This window comes from Microcaecilia unicolor, chromosome 1 (assembly GCF_901765095.1).
Source record: "Microcaecilia unicolor chromosome 1, aMicUni1.1, whole genome shotgun sequence".
NCBI classification, from domain to species: domain Eukaryota; kingdom Metazoa; phylum Chordata; class Amphibia; order Gymnophiona; family Siphonopidae; genus Microcaecilia; species Microcaecilia unicolor.
Window position 1 is genome coordinate 455,384,681 of NC_044031.1, and position 14,208 is coordinate 455,398,888.

Consider the following 14,208-nt stretch of genomic DNA (forward strand, 5'->3'; position numbering starts at 1 on the left):
GGAGTAACGGGAAGTCATCCCCGATTCTTTCCAGTGGTCATCTGGTAATTTCGGGCACCTTTTTGTGCCTTATTCGTAATAAAAACACGTCTGGGTGAAAATGTCCAAGTGTTCGTCAGGGATGTCCTTGTTCTTTTCGATTATGGGTCAAGGACGTCCAAGTGTTAGGTATTCCCAAGTCCCGCCTTCGCTACGCCTCCGACACGCCCCCTTGAAATTTGGGCGTCCTTGTGATGGACTGCAGTTGGAGACGTCCAATATCAGATTTCGATTATACCGATTTGGACGACTCTGGGAGAAGGAAGTCCATCTTCTGATTTATGTCAAAAGATGGACGTCCTTCTCTTTTGAAAATGAGCCTGTTAGTGGTCTATGTTTGTGTAAGGCTCATTATCCTAATTCAATTTGATGTTATATTGAAAATGCAAATAAAAAAATAATTTTAAGCTTGTGGAAAGATTTATCAAAAGTCAGCTATGATAAATGGTGGAACTTGATGTTATTTGACTTATAGGTTTGAAACTTACCTCGCCAGGAAAACACATTTCAGTTAAATTTAATTATAAGTGGTCATGTCTAAAATCTTATGTTGATCATAATACCTGGCTGTATATGACTGATTCATATTTGCTTTATCTTTATTTTCTTGATGTAGTTTCCATGCTGCCATTTTTTTGTTACTGTTATTGTTATGACTGTGAAATGTAATAAATAAGCTTAGATTTAAAAAAAAGACAGGTGTATATATATTTCTTGTAATCAAAAAATATTTGAACGCTTTTCAGGAACAGAGAATGAAAATTGACAGGGAATTTGCCCTATGGGTTAAAGAATGTCATGAAAAATATGACAAGCAGATAAAATTCACTGGATTTAAAGGGATAATTACTCGTCCTGATCTTCCTGCTAAAAGGATGCAGAGCCCATGGGCTACATACACAGTAATTGAGTGGGATGGCAAAACCTTCAAAAAAGGACAGTTGGTAAGTCATTTGTGCTGCACATACAGTTTATCTGTGTTTACAGTGCTCTTCGGTGTTATATATATAACGACTCTGTAAAGTGTTAAAACTGTTCAATTCTTAGAAATTTCTTGCCTGGTTTTCTAAAAGCTTTGGTTTCCAGTTGAATTGGTCCTGCACTAGTTGAAGTTAGAGTTCTGTGGGCTTTTATTTACACTTCATTTTTTCTGTTATCTGATGGCATTACATTTTCAAATAGGTTATCAGCAATGGTCCTCATGCTAATAGGTACATAAGAGCTCACTTTGGAATGTTATTATTCTAATTAGTAATTGCTATTTTGCAGTGATTGGGATGTTCTCCACAACAATGTTTTCTTAAGCCATTTTCGGAGTACACCCTAGTCAGATTTTTTGGATATCCAAGTGAAGATGAATGAGAAGGGATACATACAAATCTCTCATATCTTTTTTTTTTTTTTTTTTTTTTTTTTTTGACATGGCAGTGGCCTATACCACAATGAGTGGTGCCAGTCAAAGTTTATGAACAACGAGCCATTTAAGTTCACTGAAGCTGTTTTCCTTTTGTTATCCCAAAGGAAGGAAGTTCAAGTTCTAATTTATTTGATAGGGAGGAGCGGCCTAATGGGTAGTGCAGCAGGCTTTGATCCTGGCAACCAGGGTTCAATTCTCACTGCAGCTCCTTGTGACCTTGGGCAAGTCACTAACCCTCCATTGCCCCAGGTACAAAAACTTAGATTGTGAGCCCTCTAGGGACAGAGAAAGTACCTGCACACAATGTGTACAGCGCTGCGTACATCTAGTAGCGCTATAGAAATGAGTAGTAGTAGTACTATAATACTACCTTAGAGATGAGGTATCAATCACAGTGTTGTACAATATCAAAATAGCAAAATGTACAAATAAAAGAAAGTACTTGTGGATGTCCTGGGGGCCCGACTGGCTGGGGTGCCTCGAGGACAAGGTTTGGGAACCAGTGCGCTAATCTATAAAAACGTGTGCCTAAATTGCTTAGCGTGCAACTGTCAGGGGTGTTTGTGTAAGCATGCTGTGGATGAGTTGCCTAATGACACAAGCAACTTATAGAATACACTCAGTTGGGTGTGTTGCATGGTGCACTTAGGCATGCCCACTTACACCAGCCATTGACCTGTCGTAAGTGGCACACCTACCTATTGGTGCACCAATGTGGCTTTTTCCTAGTATTCTGTAATGGTTTAGGTGTACCTTTTAAGCTGTTATAGAATTAGTACTAAAATTGATTTAATATATATTAAGCTATGAATTAATGCATGTTAAATCAGTTTGCATACATTAAAAGTTCTAATGCCCTTCAAAAAAAAAGAAGTTTGTGTGAAATTAATTGAAAGTCTAAATAATGAGGAGTAAAAAACTTAAATGAACTGAAAATGTATGCCGTGTGGACATTTGTAATGCAGATTGCATGGGGCATAACAAAATTGATGGCTAACTTTCTTCACTTTGATGTATAAGATCTGGTGAATTTCTCCTGGGAATCACAAGAACTTGGGACCCCATAGGAGAAACTGAAAGAACGCATTTTCTCATCCACGGGATATTTGAGAGTTTGGATACTAGGGTAGATTTTTGTGACTGACAGCTTATGAAAAAGAAGAAATGAGATCTATCTTGATCAAAAAAGCTAAGTATCTACTAGGTGGTGTTTAAGGTCACTTGTGAGATTGCTTAGTTTCAATCCTGATACCCTTACATAGAAGGAATAAGATGATCCTGAGTCATTGTAGAGTAGATTTCCAATGAATTGTAATAGAGGTGAAATCATGGGTAATTTATGATGAGCTCTGGCAACTTCAGTCCTTAGTTGTTAATGAGCATTGATTCATTTAGCCCTGCCCAAAATTGGCTGGTCAAAAATGTACATCATCCAAGTTGGAAAATACATATACTTAGTCTGTATCAAAATAATGCAAAAACTGAGACAGTTTAGCAATACTGAAGGTGATGTTTCCTCACAAAATTCCCTAGTTATTTCCTATTTGTGGGATTTATTCCTGTGGCTGTATGAGTTCAGGAGATCCAGGAAGCATAACCAGTGTCCTTTTACTTAGAATGGTGCCCAGGGAAATGCTGAATGCTTCCATCATTAGAAACTTGTTCAGATCCTTAGTTGAGGATGCAGTGATTTTCCAGTTTGGGAATCACAAAGTACTTTGGCAAGAATCTTTGTGCTCTCTCCTGTGGTAAGATGGTGTCAGCTGCCCTGGTCTGCAAAATGGTGAAGCATTTCATTTTGAATCATCTTCTGGTCCTGAAGGGATTTTGAATAGAGGGAGCATGAAGCCTTCACAATCTGGAGGACCCATCAGTCAGAAGTTATAAGGAGCCAAACAGTTTGCATAAACTGGAGATTTCCACCAATAAGTAGATGATTCTGATTGAAGACTGTGATGCTATCTATGTAGTCTGGGCCCAGTCAACTGCCTTGGTCTGCAAAATGGGGAAGCATTTCATTTGAATCATCTTCTGGTCCTGAAGAGATTTTGAATAGAGGGAGCATGAGTAGTCACAATCTGGAGGACCCATCAGTCAAAAGTTATAAGGAGCCAGTTTGCATAAATCTCAGACTTCCTCCAACAGGTAGATGATTCTGATTGAAGACTGGGATTCTGTCTATGTAGTTTGGGCCTCGTCAAAGCCCTGATCGCAGTGGAGGAGTGGCCTAGTGGTTAAGGTGGTGGACTCTGGTCCTGGGGAACTGAGGAACTGAGTTTGATTCCCACTTCAGGCACAGCTCCTTGTGACTCTGGGCAAGTCACTTAACCCTCCATTGCCCCAGGTACAAATAAGTACCTGCATATGTAAGCCGCATTGAGCCTGCCATGAGTGGGAAAGCACGGGGTACAAATATAACTAAAATAAATAAATAAATTACAGTTCTGATCAGAAGATAGAGATCACTCTGCTGCTGCACTTCCAGACTATAATATGCCTGTGGCCATAGTCACACATTGCTCGCTGACAAACAATAGAGGGAAGAGGAGAGATTTAACAATTGAATAGTTTTTGAAAATGGTAAGTTCTGAGAAAAACTTTACTTCTGATGAGATTTCTCCAAGCATAATGTAGAAGAAGATTGTTCCATAAGGGTGGAACCTGTAACACTAAACATGGCATTCTGAAAAATAAACTTACTAATAGGGGATAATTCTGAAAAGCTGGAGTCACACAGCTATAACCTATCACAATAAGACTCCCGCTGTAAATTTTTACAAAAACTCCTTTTATTACATTTATGTGCCCTTACAAAACCCTTGACACAAATAATCCACAAAAACATTCATTCATCATCATTTATCTACCACTCGACCATTACACCTACTTCGTTGACTTAAATATAAATAATCATCTTACATCTACTGAAATACATAATAAACATGAAAACCCAACACTGTACTTGTTATGGGTCACTAATCGAAGTGAACTGATGTATATCTTAATTAGCAGTATGTACGCTATAGATCACTGTCCAGTGCAGCTAGTCCATGAAACAAACATCAAAAAGCATGACGTATATCACAACACCAATCAGTTGTTGTCAGTTGGAATGCCATCAACGCCCAAATTGGATACTGCTGCAACTGTGAATAGCGCTCTGCCCAATACCATCCTTTATAGTCAACTGTAGGTCATGGAAGAGAGGTGCTTAAACCGCCTTCAGGACAGATGTACTTCTCCTATTCAAGCCGGAAAATAGCCAGAAAGACATGAAGGAATGATAGAATAGCTAAAAGGCTTTGAGCTGAACAAAAGATATGTGAATTGGAATATGAGATCAAATAAGAATAAAGGAAAAGCAGCAATCCCGAATGAAGTATTTTCTCTGAGGACAACCAGACCATATCCTTCTCATGTTTGGGTGTCGTCATCCAGTTCGCCTAGTGTGGAGCGTTTTAATAGGGTATATAACTTTAAGAGCATGTGCTAGTGTCTCCACTGTGCCTGCTGCAAGAGTGTGGGACCAGCAGTCTCTCTTCATCTACCGTAGGAGAGAATGCGTTGTCCGTGGCTCCTCACTCAGTCTGATGCATGAGCTAATTTTTTGAGCATTTTTGAGTGCCTTCCCTATGAGATTTTTTTTCCCTGCTTTTTTGTTTTCCCTCTGGGATTTTTTTCTCCTTTCCTTTACCATTTTTATTTTCTTTATTTTCTTTATTGCATTTGTATCCCACATTTTCCTACCTATTTGCAGGCTCAGTGTGGCTTAGATAGTACCGTGGTGGCGATCGCCAGTTCTGGTATAACAGATACAAAGTGATATAGTAGAAGGTTCATGTGTGATAAACACATTAGGAAATTGGGAGGAAGGGTTAAGTTTTGTCCAGGTTGGGTAGTAGTTTCCTTATGTTGCAGGATCGAGGCATTTAGGTTGGGTCATTGGGGTATACCTTTTTGAATAGATTAGTTTTTAGTGATTTCCGAAATTTTGGTAGATCATAGTAACATAGTAGATGACAGCAGAAAAAAAGACCTGCACGGTCCATCCAGTCTGCCCAACAAGACAACTCGTGTGCTACTTTTTGTGTATACCATACTTTGATTTGTACCTGCGCTCTTCAGGGCATAGACCGTATAAGTCTGCCCAGCACTATCCCCGCCTCCCACCACCAGCTCTGGCACAGACCGTATAAGTCTGCCCAGCACTATCCCCGCCTCACAACCACCAGCCCCGCCTCCCGCCACCGGCTCTGGCACAGACTGTATAAGTCTGCCCAGCACTATCCCTGCCTCCGAACCTCCAGTCCCGCCTCCCACCACCGGCTCTGGCACAGACCGTATTAGTCTGCCCAGCACTATCCCCGCCTCCCAACTTCCAGCCCCGCCTCCCACTACCGGCTCTGCTATCCAATCTCGGTTAAGCTCCCGAGGATCCATTCCTTCTGAACAGGATTCCTTTATGTTTATCCTACGCATGTTTGAATTCTGTTACCGTTTTCATCACCACCTCCCGCGGGAGGGCATTCGAAGCATCCACCACTCTCTTCGTGAAGAAATACTTCCTGATGTTGTTTTCCTTACTTTCAAGTTTCCTTTAATTTTTTTTGTGTGCTCTGTAGGCCCTTTTAGGCTTGAGCTCCAGTTGTTTTCTCTGTCTTTTTTTTCTGGTGCTTTGCCCCTTTTTGAAAGTCACCATTGAGTTGTTTGATTTGGCCACAGCTGTTTTTCCTTCCATGTCATCACAGGTTCGTAGTGGCTTCATGCGTGTACAGCTCGGTGCAGTCGGGCCATCTCTGGCACAGATACCCATTCTTGGTGTCTCCAGTGTTTGGGGCCTGAACATACCCCTTCCAGTTAAAAAGAACCTGGCTGTCCAGAGAGGCTGAAAGAGAAAACTTATAGAGCCTGGTCCAAATCATCAATGTTGATATCGGCATCAGCACTTGCACCAGCATTTGGTGCATCAGTCCCCATGGCTGTGAGACCCATGTCTGACACTGGGAGTGAACATGCATTGAGCAGGGCTCCACCTGCCTCGACACAAGCTGCTGTGTAGGGCCCCTGGGACTGGTCATCATCTGACCTGACACTGAGGACACCTGGAGATTCGACATCGTCCTTGGCATTGAGGAGTGTCTATGCTCAACATCGAGCCAAGGCCAAGAAGCACAAGCATTATTCCCCCCTCAACACATGGTATTGGGGGTACCGAGAGTTCTGGTTCCTGAGAAGTGTCTGTGCAGGTAGGAACGCTCTCCCTGCATCAAGGAGGTGCCGATGCGAGGGTCTCCATGCAGCCAGGATTGGGCACCTGCACTGACCCAAACAGTTCAACAGGCTGCCTCTGAACAGACGCCCCAGCCTTTCCTAGAGAGGCTGTGATGGTCTTGTTTCACAAGGTCCTCTATCGGTCCCTGTCATCCTGAAAAGAATTGACATGTATCGGATTCAGACAGCAATTCTCTTCTCTCCCCTGCCCCCCTCTATCCATCCATACCCAGTGATTCTCCTCTCTCCCTTGCCCCCCCTCCAGCCACCCATACCCAGCGATTCTCTTCTCTCCCCTGCCCCCCCTCCAGCCACCCATACTGATATACTTACTGCTGACATCAGCCAATAGACCTGTCTGAGCGCGTCTGGACAGGTCCGGGCATGTCTGTTGGAATATTTCCAATATATAATGCGTTAATATTATAAGTAAATAGGCTTTGCACATATAACTTAAAATCTAGACGTTTCAGGCAAATTTGGAGTTCATATTTGGAATCGGCCACCCATACCCTTCGATTCTCTTCTCTCCCCTGCCCCCCCCCCCCTCCACCCACCCATACCCAGCAATTCTCCTCGCTCCCCTGATTACCTCCGTTGAAGCGGCCGTGTTATTGAAAGCCCTGCCCGTCTCTAGCCTTCCCTTCAAGCTCGTTCCGTCAGAGTCCCGCCCTCACGGAAAAAGGAAATGACGTCTGAAGACGGGCTCTGACGGAACAAACTCACGAAGGGAAGGCTAGAGACGGGCAGGGCTTTCAGTGACGCGGCCGGACGGAGCCGGAGGTAATAAAAACGATTTAACCCCCCCCCCCCCCCCCAGAATGTGGCGTTCAAGCTGTATGACACTGCTCTGTATACAAAAGCTTATGTTTCTTTCAAACAGCTTCACGATCCTCCGATAATGACTAACCAGCTGTTTTCTCTCAGTATAAGCCATGACAAGTTAGAACGTTAAAAAAAAAAAAAAAACTCCTCTTGCTAAAGGATTCCACAATTAAAGGGATCGTGCTTTCTTCTGATCACAACTATCATTGTCTCGCTCAGGGATAGCACACTCATTCTGAAACTGTCCCTGCCCCCATCAAAACCCAGCAGAGGGTTTTACCCAAAGATAACACACACTCTAAAGCTGTCCCTGTGCCCTCCCTCAAAAGTTTTCATGAGACCCAGCAGAGAGAGAGAGAGAACCAATGTCTGACACACACAAGCAGGTTTCTCCCCCGTCAGTCATTGTTGAGGGGCGGGAACGGGTTAATTTCTGGCTGCGGCCCTGGAGGTGAGGTAAATGGGGTAAGCATGGCTTGTGGTGCCCTCTCTACCATGCTTACCTCGTTTACCGGAGCCGGCTCGCCCTGCAGAACAACCGGCTTGCAAGATGTTAAAAAATTTAACAACCGGCTCTTGCGAGCCGGTGCGAGCCAGCTCCAGCACACCACTGGATATCAATGTAATAAATAAGTAAATAGAAATTCTCTTGGCTCAAACCCTCAACGTCTCTTTGCCACACTGAACTCTCTCCTCAAAGTGCCTTCACCTCCAACCCCCCCTTCACTTTCTCCCCAGACTCTGGCTGAGTTCTTTCATGATAAGGTTTACAAGATTAAACTTGAATTCTCAACCCTCCAACCCCTGCCTCCTTTTCTTCCTTTTCTGAAATCACTGAAGAGGAAACTACACATCTTATTTCCTCCTCGAAACTAACTACCTGTTCCTCTGATCCTATTCCCACCCATCTACTTAACACTATCTCTCCTACTGTCATCCCTTTTGTCATATCCTCAATCTTTCACTGTCCACTGCGACTGTTCCTGATGCCTTCAAACATGCCGTAGTCACACCACTCAAAAAAACCTTCATTGGATCCTACCTGTCCTTCCAACTATCGGCCCATCTCCCTCCTCCCTTTCCTATCCAAGATACTTGAACGTGCTGTTCACTGCCGTTGCCTTGACTTGCTTTCATCTCAAGCTATTCTTGATCCACTTCAATCTGGCTTTCGCCCCCTTCATTCAACTGAAACAGCGCTTGCTAAAGTCTCCAATGATCTGTTCCTGGCCAGATCCAAAGGTCTCTATTCTATCCTCATCCTTCTCGATCTATCTGCTGCTTTTGACACTGTTGATCACAGCCTACTCCTTGATACGCTGTCCTCAGATTTCAGGGCTCTGTGCTTTCCTGATTTTCTTCTTATCTCTCCCAGCGTACCTTTAGTGTATACGCTAGTGGATCCTCCTCTACTTCTATCCCACTGTCAGTTTGTGTACCTCAGGGATCTGTCCTGGGACCTCTTCTTTTCTCCATCTATACTTCTTCCCTTGGTACTCTGATTTCATCCCATGGTTTTCAGTATCATCTTTACGCTGATGACTTCCAGATCTACCTCTCCACACCAGAAATCTCAGCAGGAATCCGGGCCAGAGTATCAGCCTGCCTGTCAGACATTGCTGCCTGGATGTCTCAGCGCCATCTGAAACTAAACATGACCAAGACAGAGCTTCTCATCGTTCCCCCTAAACCAACCTCTCCTCCTCCCCCATTCTCTGTTTCTGTGGATAACACTCCCATCCTTCCTGTCTCATCAGCTCGTAACCTTGGGGTCATCTTCGACTCCTCCCTCTCCTTCTCTGCACATATTCAGCAGACTGCTAAAACCTGTTGTTTCTTTCTCTATAATATCAGCAAAATTCACCCTTTCCTTTCTGAGCACACTACCAGAACCCTCATCCACACTCTTATCACCTCTCACTTAGACTATTGCAACTTGCTTCTTACAGGTCTCCCACTTAGAGGCATATTTTCAAAGCACTTAGCCTTCCAAAGTTCCATAGAAACCTATGGAACTTTGGATGGCTAAGTGTGTTGAAAATATGCCTCTTAGCCATCTCTCTCCTCTCCAATCTGTTCAAAATTCTGCTGCACGACTAATATTCCGCCAGTGTCATTTTATTTATTTATTTATTTATTTGTAGCATTTGTATCCCACATTTTCCCACCGATTCGCAGGCTCAATGTGGCATACATTTGCCGTCATGGCGATTGCCATTTCCGGGTAGCAGGGTTACAAAAGGTGTTGCATTAAAGTACATACATACTTCATGGTAGAGAAGAATACATACATGTAAGAAGAGAAGAATACGTTATGGTAATGCATATTGGTTCTTAAGTGAAAGATTGGATTGTGACATTCATCGACTATAGATAACTTATCTTCGACATAATGATTAAAGTATTAGAGCTTGATCATTGATAGCAAAGAGGTTGATCAGTCAATTGATCGAAGTTCGTTTTTTCTAATTTATTTGCAATCATTATTATTTAGTATTAAGGATGGATGTTATTGGTATGCCTTCTTGAACATATTAGCTCATATTAGCCCTCTCCTCAAGTCACTTCACTGGCTTCCTATCCGTTTCCGCATACAGTTCAAACTCCTCTTATTGACCTATAAGTGCATTCACTCTGCAGCTCCTCAGTACCTCTCCACTCTCATCTCTCCCTACATTCCTACCCGGGAACTCCGTTCACTGGGTAAATCTCTCTTATCTGCACCCTTCTCCTCCACTGCTAACTCCGTTCCTTTTATCTTGCTGCACCATATGCCTGGAATAGACTTCCTGAGCCGGTCCGTCAAGCTCCATCTCTGGCCGTCTTCAAATCTAAGCTAAAAGCCCACCTTTTTGATGCTGCTTTTAACTCCTAACCCTTATTCACTTTGTTCAGAACCCTTATTTTATCATCCTCACTTTAATATTCCCTTATCTCTTGTTTGTTCTGTCTGTCCTAATTAGATTGTAAGCTCTTTCAAGCAGGGACTGTCTCTTCATGTTCAAGTGTACAGCGCTGCGTACGTCTAGTAGCGCTTTAGAAATGATTAGTAGTAGTAAATTCTGAATGTTGAGCACCTGATTCTCATAACATGATATCTGTTTTAGTGGCCCATTACCAGGAGAAAAAAAAAATCTGCACAAATGTAACAGGGTGTCCCTTTAAACAGCTTCTCCAAATGACACACTGATTACAATTTATAAACAAATTACTACTCTACCTATGAAAAATTATTCCGTTGTTATACTTCCTCTGTGTACATCCGTATGCTACACAAGTCGGTATGTTTGAAAATATAAGTGAGATTAAGTAAAATGCTACCAGCAATAAAGAACAATGTGGATGCAGTAACGCATAGGTTTGTTTGCTTTGTTTTGAGTGTGTGGAAATGACGGCTGCGCAAGGAAGGGGAAACAGACTACCCTCTCCAACTCCCTCTCTCCCATCCACCTTTCCTCTAGCCCTGGATGTCCTCCCCACACATACCTCGCATCATGGCTAGAAATGTAAGGAGGGGTGACAAAAATTTCTTCAGGTTTATAAGTGAAAGGAGAATGACTAAAAAGGGAATTGTGAGACTAAAAGATACTGCAAACCGCTATGTGGATAATGATGAAGAAAAAGCAAATTTGCTAAATAGATACTTTTGTTCTGTTTTCATAGTAGAAAATCCTGGAGAAGGACCGCGATGGACTGCAAAAAGTACAAATGAGATTGAAGTGGATAGAGCACCGTTCACGGAAGAGAGTGTGTATGAACAGCTTGAAAAGCTAAAGGTGGACAAAGCCCAGGATATTGAGGGAGCTCAGAGAGGTTCTGGCAGGTCCTCTTAAAGATTTGTTTAATATATCCTTGCAGACGAGAGAGGTTCCAAGGGATTGGAGAACGGCGGAGGTGGTCCCTCTTCACAAGAGTGGTGATAGGGAAGAAGCTGGAAACTACAGGCCGGTAAGCCTCACTTCGATTATTGGAAAAGTAATGGAAGCGATGCTGAAGGAAAGGATAGTGAATTTCCTGGAAGCCAATAAGTTGCAAGATCCAAGACAACATGGTTTTACCAAAGGGAAATCGTGCCAAACAAATCTCATCGAGTTCTTTGATTGGGTGACAGGAGAATTGAATCAGGGACGAGCTATGGACGTAATCTATTTAGATTTCAGCAAAGCTTTTGACACGGTTCCCCACAGGAGGCTCTTAAATAAACTGGATGGGCTGAAGATAGGACCCGAAGTGGTGAACTGGATTAGGAACTGGTTGACGGACAGAAGCCAGAGGGTGGTGGTGAATGGAATTCGCTCGGAGGGAAAGGTGAGTAGTGTGGTGTGCCTCAAGGATCGGTGCTGGGACCGATTCTGTTCAACATATTTGTGAGTGACATTGCCGAAGGGTTAGAAGGTAAAGTTTGCCTATTTGTGGATGATACTAAGATCTGTAACAGAGTGGACTCCCGGAAGGGAGTGGAAAACATGAAAAAGGATCTGAGGAAGCTAGAAGAATGGTCTAAGGTTTGGCAATTAAAATTCAATGCGAAGAAATGCAAAGTGATGCACTTAGGGAATAGAAATCCTCGGGAGACGTATGTGTTAGGCGGGGAGAATCTGATAGGTACTGACGGGGAGAGGGATCTTGGGGTGATAGTATCTGAGGATCTGAAGATGACAAAACAGTGTGACAAGGCGGTGGCCGTAGCTAGAAGGTTGATAGGCTGTATAGAGAGAGGTGTGACCAGCAGAAGAAAGGAGGTGTTGATGCCCCTGTATAAGTCGTTGGTAAGGTCCCACCTAGAGTATTGTGTTCAGTTTTGGAGGCCGTACCTTGCGAAGGATGTAAAAAGAATTGAAGCGGTGCAAAGAAAAGCTACGAGAATGGTAAGGGATTTGCGTTACAAGACATATGAGGAGAGACTTGATGATCTGAACATGTATACTCTGGAAGAAAGGAGAAACAGGGGTGATATGATACAGACATTCAAATATTTGAAAAGTATTAATTCGCAAACGAACCTTTTCCGGAGGTGCGAAGGCGGTAGAACGAGAGTACATGAAATGAGATTGAAGGGGGGCAGACTCAAGAAAAATATCAGGAAGTATTTTTTCACGGAGAGAGTAGTGGATGCTTGGAATGCCCTCCTGCGGGAGGTGGTGGAAATGAAAACGGTAACAGAATTCAAACACGCGTGGGATAAACATAAAGGAATCCTGTTCAAGAATGGATCCTAAGGAGCTTAGCCGAGAGTGGGTGGCAGAGCCGGTGGCAGGAGGCGGGGATAGTGCTGGGCAGACTTTTACGGTCTGTGCCAGAGCCGGTGGTGGGAGGCAGGGCTGGTGGTTGGGAGGCGAGGATAGTGCTGGGCAGACTTTATACGGTCTGTGCCTTGAGAAGGACAGGTACAAATCAAGGTAAGGTATACACAAAAAGTAGCACATATGAGTTTATCTTGTTGGGCAGACTGGATGGACCATGCAGGTCTTTTTCTGCCGTCATTTACTATGTTACTATATACCTCGCATCATCCTGGTGGTCTAGTGGCTTGCTTCAGGGCAGGAAAGGTCCCCATGCGTTCCTGCCTTCTCCGCTGATCCTCTCGCCACCACCGCTTGTTTAAAATGGCCGCAGAGAGTTCAAGCGGCAGCCTTGCGAGACTAAATTAGGAATTTCTAGTGAAATTGTTTGGCCCATTTTACAATTAATTTTAAGCTTTTAAACATGTGACACACAATTTTATTATGTTTTTTTAAAGTAATGGATCTGGAGTTTAGTATTTAACAAACAAATGCTAGATATCACTGGTGTGTAGAATTCATTGCTTCATAGTGCCAGAGATTTCAGTAGGATTTACCTCTCAGTGGTACCTTTCATATTCACATTTTGACAAAGAGTGGGTGTACTTTTTAATCAACAGGTTTTGCTTGATTTTCAGGTCAAAAGTATGTGTTTGCTTTCATTTTAAACTCTGGTTTAAAGGTTGTATGGCTCACTTGTATCAGTTTATCTGCTTGTAGAATGATACTGAGAGAATGCAGGAAGATTTGAAAATGTAGTCTACAGATGTGGTTTTCCCCAATGACTTAAACATGCCACTTGGAATGCTCATTCTCAGTGTAGCTAAGTATCTGCGTTCTCCCGAGGACAATCAGGCTTATTAATTCTCACAAGTGGGTGACGCCGACTCACATCACCTGGTATGGGATTTACAAAAGTATAAACAGAGCTTTGTGGATAGTGAGGCATCCTCCACTGCTCGTTCGTGAGTGCCTTCCCGCCTGCCATGCGAGCATGATTTCAGTTCTTTTTCTACCACAGTGAGGAGAGGGTGGGGATTTTTTTTTTGTTTTTTATTTTGCTGTCTCTTCACATCACTCATTCCTAAAGAGTGTTTTTGGTGCCTTTCAGTTATTTTTTGTACATTTTTATTTCTCGTCCATTATTTTATTCCTGTTGTGGAACCTTCTTTCTTTGTTTTTCCTTTAAGTTTTTTTTAGTTCTTTTTCCCCGGGTTTAAATTTCTTTTATTTTTCATCATCATCAGGCTGCTTTTAGGCTTTGACTTCGGCTGGGAACTTTCCCTTTCTTTTTTGTCATGCCTTGCCCCTTGTTCAGGTACCATAGATTAGTTTCATTTATCAAGGTCGGAGGTGTTAGCATTGACGTTGAGT

The 14,208-nt window shown here is 43.0% G+C and overlaps 1 protein-coding gene across 2 annotated transcripts in view; it reads left to right on the forward strand.

Annotated features, from left to right (window-relative positions):
- The window catches only part of SMCHD1 (structural maintenance of chromosomes flexible hinge domain containing 1), a 735,404-nt gene that overhangs the window by 180,491 nt on the left and 540,705 nt on the right, over nucleotides 1–14,208 (forward strand). For both annotated transcript variants that reach the window (XM_030213010.1, XM_030213015.1), the window contains exon 13: nucleotides 786–983. In XM_030213010.1, the coding sequence (XP_030068870.1) occupies nucleotides 786–983 (198 nt within the window). The remainder of the gene's footprint in view (nucleotides 1–785; nucleotides 984–14,208) is intronic.